Source organism: Lycium ferocissimum, chromosome 8 (genome assembly GCF_029784015.1).
Source record: "Lycium ferocissimum isolate CSIRO_LF1 chromosome 8, AGI_CSIRO_Lferr_CH_V1, whole genome shotgun sequence".
In the NCBI taxonomy this organism is placed as follows: Eukaryota; Viridiplantae; Streptophyta; class Magnoliopsida; order Solanales; family Solanaceae; genus Lycium; species Lycium ferocissimum.
In genome coordinates, this window is record NC_081349.1 from 17121470 (window position 1) to 17129742 (window position 8273).

The 8273-nt window shown below is 35.9% G+C and overlaps 1 protein-coding gene across 1 annotated transcript; it reads right to left on the reverse strand.

Annotated features, from left to right (window-relative positions):
• Nucleotides 1–4862: 4862 nt before the first annotated feature.
• LOC132066078 (uncharacterized) lies at nt 4863–6269 on the reverse strand. Its single transcript, XM_059459467.1, has one exon. It carries the CDS (start codon nt 6267–6269, stop codon nt 4863–4865), a length of 1407 nt encoding a protein of 468 aa, XP_059315450.1.
• Nucleotides 6270–8273: the final 2004 nt, after the last annotated feature.

Consider the following 8273-nt stretch of genomic DNA (forward strand, 5'->3'; position numbering starts at 1 on the left):
TCCTATCTAAGGTCATGTCCTCGGTAAGTCAGAATCGCGCTATATCCGTCTAATCACCTCTCCCCCCAATACTTCTTCGCCTACCCCTACCTCTCCTGAAACCATCCATGGCCAACCTCTCACACCTCCGCACTGGGGCATCTGTGTCTCTCATCTTCACATGTCCAAACCATCTCAATCTCGTTTTCCGCATCTTGTCTTCCACCGAGGCCACTCCCACCTTATCCCGGATAGCCTTATTCCTAATCCTGTCACTCCTGGTGTGCCCACACATCCATCTGAACATTCTCATCTCGGCAACTTTCATCTTTTGAATGTGAGAGATCTTAACTGGCCAACACTCCGCCCCATACAACATAGTCGGTCTAACCACCACTTTGTAGAACTTGCCCTTAAGTTGTGGTGGCACCTTTTTATCACATAGCACTCCGGAAGCGAGCCTCCATTTCATCCACCCTGCCCTAATACGATGTGTGACATCATCGTCAATCTCCCCACTACCTTGTATAATAGACCCAAGATACTTGAAACTACTTGTCTTCTGAATGACCTGGGTACCAAGCCTCACTTCCACACCAGCCTCTTGAGGTGGTTCACTGAACTTGCACTCCAAGTACTCTGTCTTGGTCCTACTCAACTTGAATCCTTTAGACTCCAAAGTTTGACGCCAACCTTCCAGCTTAGCGTTGACTCCGCTACGAGTCTCGTCGATCAAGACTATGTCATCCGCGAAAAGCATACACCATGGCACCTCACCTTGAATATGTCGCGTCAATTCATCCATCGCCAAGGCAAATAAAAACGGACTAAGAGCTGATCCTTGATGCAACCCCATCATAACTGGGAAGTGCTCTGAGTCTCCTCCTACTGTCCTTACCTCGGTCTTGGCTCCTCATACATGTCCTCGATCACCCTAATGTACGCCACGGTGCACACCTTTAGCCTCCAAGCATCTCCACAGATCTCCTTGGAACTTTGTCGTAAGCCTTTTCTAGGTCGATGAATACCATGTGTAAGTCCCTCTTCTCTCCCTATATCGCTCCACCGCCTCCTTACAAGATGGATGGCTTCTGTAGTTGAGAGTCCCGGCATGAATCCAAACTGGTTTTCTGAAATAGATACGCCTCTCCTCACTCTCATCTCCACCACCCTTTCCCACACTTTCATAGTATGGCTTAGCAGCTTTATACCTCTATAGTTGTTGCAGCTCTGGATATCTCCCTTGTTCTTGTATAGAGGGATCATTACACTCGACCTCCATTCTTCGGGCATCATTGCCGTCTTAAAGATGACATTAAACAACCTAGTCGCCCACTCCAAACCCGCCGAGCCCGCAATCTTCCAAAATTCTCCAGGAATCTCGTCAGGTCCTGTCGCTCTTCCCTTGCGCATCCTACGAACAACACCCTTAACCTCATCAACCTTAATACTCCTGCAATACCCAAAATCGCGACGCCTCCCTGTATGTTCTAAATCTCCCAACACAGTGTCCCTGTCCCCTTCTTCATTCAAGAGTTTGTGAAAATATGACTGTCATCTCCGTCTAATGTGAGCCTCTTCTACCAATACTTTGCCATGCTCGTCCTTGATGCACTTCACTTGATCCAAATCACGCGCCCTCCTCTCCCTCGCCCTGGCTAGCCTGAACAATTTCTTATCCCCGCCTTTTTCCTCTAGTTCCGCATAAAGGCGTTCAAAAGCTGTCGTTTTTATCAACCTTATATAAAAGTGTATAATAATGTATAAAAGGTGTTTATGTTCAAGAAAATTCAATTGTATACAAAACTATATAATATTTTTTTTTTATTATAATGAGGGTATAAATATACAACAGGTTTTTGAAGTGAGGATACAAATTGGGTCATTTTGGATAATATAAACATGAGCTATTTCGGGTAATTATTTTTCCTAAATAGTCATAGGATTATTTTCCCATAAAAAAAAACAGTTGTAGGCAAAAGAAGGAAATAAAATGTACACCTGGTTTGCTGAAACAAAGTACACGTGCTTATCCGGAGGGAAAAGATGGTCCAACTTTATAGTACAATTAATGATTGCAGTGTTCGTCCCCCAAAACTGTCATTTCTATTTTCTAAGACTAGATAGTGTTGCCTGCGCTCCCGACATTCCGGCTTAAATGCGCTTCACGATATGATAATTTAGAAAGAGCGAATTATGAAACTACAATAAATTAAAAATATGATACCATAAGAATAGGATGAGAGCCAAAATATGTCTTTTTGCTTGTTGCTTTTGCTTTAGTTGAAGAAAGATCAATACCTGTGCAAAGACTAAAAGACACAATCAGCTATCCTTCAAGACTTGCCCCTATCTGTAATAGTTTAATTTTAAAAATGAAAAAAGAGGGGGAAGAGATCACGCTGAATTGGGGACGTGGGACATATGGATTGGTGAAATTATTACACTTAGATTACATAAATCCTTTGAAAACTTTATCATCATTATATATACAAATTAAACACGACTACATATAAATGTTTTTCTTCCACATACCGAAAGACAAAACAATTAAGCACACACTCTCCATCAGTGTCACAAACATTTTCTCTGCTACACACATTGCTAAATATATTGCATGGCCAGCTTAGTTCATAAACTGTGTATCCTCCTCCATTGTTGTCATGATGGTCATATTAATGGCTGCAAATGTGCAAGAAGTGGGAGCAATATGAGTAATAGTAATTGTCGTCATCTTCTGGTCAAACGTAGAATACCACCCTCAAATCCAAGCAGAAGAGGTCACTGCAAAGTATTGTAACATTTTATGATTATGAAGAAGCTTGAAACAGAGGATTACACAAACAAAACTTGGTATGCCATTCTCTTCATATTCTGTGCACCATAATATAGCTCAACATCAGATCTGTTGTCCGCAGCAAATCCTGCCTCAATCAAAACCAAATTCGAGATAACGGAGTGAGCTACAATGGAAAGGAAGAAGACAAAGTGAAACATGAAAACTAAACTTTCCTTCCTCCTACTAAAAAACATTGAATGCTAACCCAGGTATTATAAGTGAGATTTGAAGTTGCATGATACAAACTCCAACCCTTTTCACATTAGGAGAAGTAGGCCCATGTATTGAAGATTGCAACTTATAGTGTTGATAAACTTCAACTTTATACAATCAACTTAGTATTCACAAGATCAGTTTCAAATGACGATAATCATCGATCGCTAAAAGATCAGCTAACCAGTTTACTGAAGCTAACAAGAAAAAACAGCCTTGGCAAAAAAACTACAGAAGAACACCCAAAGCCAATCTCAAGTCAACAGGCTTGTCTCCACACACAACTGTAGAGTGAAATAACGTTGGAAGCAGTAGAAAATAATTGACATATCTACTAAGTTGGATCATCAAAAATACTTTATTTGATGAATTTGAGAGAATATAGTTGAATATTTGACTATAAGTGATGATGAAGAAGTAAAAACAATAATTGATGAGGCATGCTTGACATGTTATTAGATCAACCAACAACTGGTGGGAAAACAAAGCTTAAACCAACAAATTTACTTATGTAAGTTAATTACAATATGCAGAGTGTAACAAATAAGTATGTCTACATGTTTTTGTTTGCGTGTATAAATAAAACAAAATAATAATAATATAGGATTAGAAGTTATGAAAAATAAAACTTGGTGAAAACTGATATATGCACATTTAAGTCGGAAAAAGACCGACATTACATATCAAAGTCTATATCCATTTTTATTTAAACCACACTTTATTCATCCTAGAATTGGATTTAGTTCAAGTGCAAATTTCTTATGAATTTCACAATCAAACTTCAATTAACATAGTATCAACATATACAGTTAGCTAACCTTTTTCTTATGCACGTAGTAGCATTTCTTATATGGACAAAAGGAGTCCTTTCACATTTGGATCCGATAGGAGTGACTAAACTACGACAGGAATCCACATTTCAAACACCCTTAAAGATAAAACGTAACCATCTAACATACTTCGGAGACATTCTTATGGCGCTGATACCATAACTTTAACTTTCTCTGAGAGCATTTGGCTATATAGTAACTACAGTAACTGAACAATACAAACAATACAAATGTTATTAAACCACAACAAACGATATAGTCTATTGAAACATTGCGTTCATTAATACAGTATAATACAACACAACACCATATTGTACTATACCATACTGTATATTAATGAACCATGGGAAGCAGCCATCTAAACAGAGGGTAAGAGTCCATCTATGCCGAAATCACCATGTGTAATTTCATTCCCAACAATTGAGGAAACAATAGATATGTAGTGCGAAAACTAACCAGGTGAAATTTAGCTAATGTAGCTTCCTTTAGAAAAGGCAGCAAGTTGTGCTGCAACCTTTCGCTGATTCCAAATGATAAACGAAGTTATTGTTTGATCTATATTTATCTCTGATTTTTAGCAAACTGACTGCAAAAAAATATCTAATAAACCCTGTAAAAAGAAATTTCAAATAGAAAGAATTACACAAATTAAGATAAATCCAGAAACACATACTAAAAAAAAATAGTATACAAAAATAGAGAACAAGAAATTTTTAAACCTGAATTAATTACGGAAGAGCTGCTCAGTTGTGATCATGGTTGTGTAACAGAATCGAAACCATACGTTTTTACTGTAGAGAAATAAATCAAGCAAGTCTATACGCATCACTGCAACCAAAAAGGCTTAAAATTAATCCTTCAAATTTGATGTTCTAAATAGACTATAAACTAAATATTTTAAGAGGAAATATACCAAAAAATAGATCAACAAAATTAATTTCGGAATTTGACAATGTGCATGTACAGAGGATTTACTTATGATGTTTGTTCTTTTTAAGGTATCATGAGGATGCCTTTTTTATGACTTCTTTATAAAGTACATTGTATGTAGAATGATCTACGGTGGGTGGACGTATTAATACTTTTACATTTTCTGAACTTTTTGCTCGAGATAAAGCAACATAAAGTTGACCATGTGAAAAAACTGGTTCACGCAAATAGATTCCAACAAAATCTAAAGTTTGACCTTGAGCCTCGTTTATAGTCATAGCAAAACACAACCTTATTGGGAATTGTGTTCTTTTGAAGGGAACTGGTAACTTCTCATCTTGCGATGCTAGTAATGGTATCTTTGGGATGAATACATGTTTATTTTTGAAATCACCACTGGCAATAATTGCATTGATGACATGTGTCTTAAAATCATGACATATTAATCGTGTACCATTACATAGACCTTCAGAAGGATTTAAGTTTCTCAATAATATAACTGGACAATTTTTTTTCAAAGTTAACCTGTAAGGTGGTACGTTAGCAGGATGTAAGGTGTGCAAAAAATCTTCAAATTGACATTGATCATTTGGTTCTATAGTTTCATCAATAGCTGTATACACTTTAGCATCATTAGGAAATCGATGAATAAGCATGTCATTTATTTCATCAACAAAGTCATTTTTCCTAGTCAAAATAATGTGGGAAGTTATAGAAGACGGGTTAGAAAAGAATGTGTGTAAATCAGGATAACTAACATTAAATAAAAGATTCAACGATTCTGTTTCATTAGTAAAAGGAATGATAAAATTTTGTGGAATTTCAATTCTGTTGCAGTTATTAGTTTTTTCTTGTCCATTTCCAATTCTCATTAAATATTCAAAAAATGTTGGATCTTTTTTTGCACGCATGTTTTCAGATAAACATAATTTTTCCAAATGATTCCAAATATGAGTGTATAATAAGCTTTCGCCGATAAAGTCTTCCTTTTTTCCACTACGAATAACCGAAAGTGTTTGTCTAAAGTCTCCTCCAAAAACTACTACTTTCCCACCAAAGAGTATATTTGTACTCATGAGATCTTTTAAGAGTTTATCAAAAGCTTCTATCGTTTTCTTTTTTGCCATTGAGACTTCATCCCAAACAATTAACTTTGAATCTCGAATCAAATCTGCTAATGAACTTTGTTTACTAATGTTGCACGTAAAATTCTCATCAATGTCAATAGGAATTTTGAAACGTGAATGAGGTGTTCGTCCCCCAGGAAGAATTGAAGCTGCGACACCAGAACTTGCAGTTGCTAAAGCTATAAACCCTTTTGTTCTTATGGCAACCAACAAAGCTCGATATAAGAAAGTTTTTCCAGTTCCACCTGGACCATCAATGAAAAATGCCCCCGGTTTATTAGAATAGACCCTATCAAGAATTATGTCATATGCCCTTTTTTGTTCAGTACTTAGTTTCCTTTGTAGTAGCATATCTTCTTCAGTCACTGTTATATTTCTTTCAAAATATAATAGACCCTATCAAGAATTATGTCATATGCCCTTTTTTGTTCAGTACTTAGTTTCCTTTGTAGTAGCGTATCTTCTTCAGTCACTATTATATTTCTTTCAAAATGAACATCTTTTGCCTCATTGGTTGTTCTAGAAGATGTAATATTTGTAGAGATAAATTTGAATTCGTTTATGTTACATCCCATAGAAAGTAGAATTTCATTGATATGATTCAAGACTAAACACTGAATATCTTTTTTCCCTATATTTGGAATTGCTTTGAAGTCTTCAGACATAGAGTCTTCAAACTTTCCCCAAAGTTCCTTTGGATTAGTAGGATTACAATAAACTAACAATGTTGCAAATAAGCGTCTTAAACTATAAGGCATTTGAAAGGTTACAGCTTCATACATGCATTCAATTAGATTGTTATCTGAATGTAATAAGCCTTTTTTTTCTGCAGCTTCCCTAAATGTATTGTAACATCTGCCATTCACTGTACGAAGATCTTCGTATGACTTAGGTCCTCTTATGTTCATTAGAAGTAACCTAAGATAATATCTTTCTCCTTCGGTTGGATGACATGTAACAATACGTCCAATAGCAGTACGCTGTTGTCGTCGTGACCACATTATGTATGTTGGTGACCAAACAAAATACTGTGGGAACTCTTTATATAGTAAATTGAGATTCATTGCATCTTTATCAGTTCTATTCATTGCAAAAAATTCAGTTAACATTGTTTTCTTTATCATTGGATTGTTCATTATTTGTTCCACACGTTAATTATTTTTGAAAGAAACAAACTGTTGTCCATCAAGATGCAATTGAAGTTGGATAACACTTGGAGTCATTTCACTTATGGGAAAAGCAAACAAACGCCATGCAGCCTCTGGTGGGGAGACCCATCTACCAGATTTGTATTCTTTGATTTCATCTTTTTCTACATTTGAATCATTATTATGTACGCAAAATGCAATTTTGTCATGTCCTTTACAAATATATTTGTAAATATATTTGACTGCCTTAATGTCAGAACATATTTCAACATTGATATGAGAACTGTATTTCTTAAGTAAAAATGGATTGTATGGAACAACCCAAGAGTTATCAATATCATGTCCTCTAACTTTAACTGGTACTATTTTTCGTCTTCTGCAAAGGGGATATGAATTTTTTCCTTTTGTTGTTTGTTCTGTAAGTTCTTTTGGATATTTAAACTTGCATTTTCCTTGTTTTTGCATGCAAGAATTTGAAGGATTTAAATAGCCACAAGGACCATGAATCATGTGTTTGGTCACAAGTTGGTATAGATCAGGATCTGCGTTAGGATCAGGTAATTCAGCGCAAACAATTTTATCATAAGCTTCTGGAGTTAGTAAGTTATATCGATCCATAAGTATAATTAGAAAATGAGTATGTGGAAGACCGTTTTCGAAACTCAATAGTATACATAAAAGCTGCAACCTTTCCAAATATATTCTTTTTCTGAATATCTGCTTTAAGTTCCTCTACTTTAGCTCTGAACACTCTGCTAACTAAATCAGTTCTATTATGGACCTCATCCGTTGGCAGTAAATGTTCTTCTATTTTAGGCCAAGAGGGATTACAAATCATTGTTAAAAATATGTCAGGCTTTCCAAAATGTTGTACCAATGCAATGGCATCCATATATCTTCGACGCATATCTCTTGGACCTCCTATAAAAGTAACAAGAAGAAACTTTTGTCTCCCAATATTTGAAGCATCTCTTTCTCCCTGCCTTAACAGATCAATTAGTCCTTGTAGTGCTTCAACTCTAAATAGATCTTGATTAGATGAAATAAAATCTAATCTTTGTGTCTCAATTTTTCTATATTGATCAACAGTATATTGTTGAAACACCCTTCCAGAATGTAAAGTTTCATTTGGTTCATTACCTCTTATTTGGAGTTTGTACCAATAATATTCACGACACGAAACAGTCTCTCTTTTTTTCCTTCCTTT

What these genes read in the sequence shown, in the direction of transcription:
- LOC132066078 (XM_059459467.1), bottom strand. Translation starts at nt 6,269, where the DNA reads ATGCTACTACAAAGGAAACTAAGTACTGAACAAAAAAGGGCATATGAC.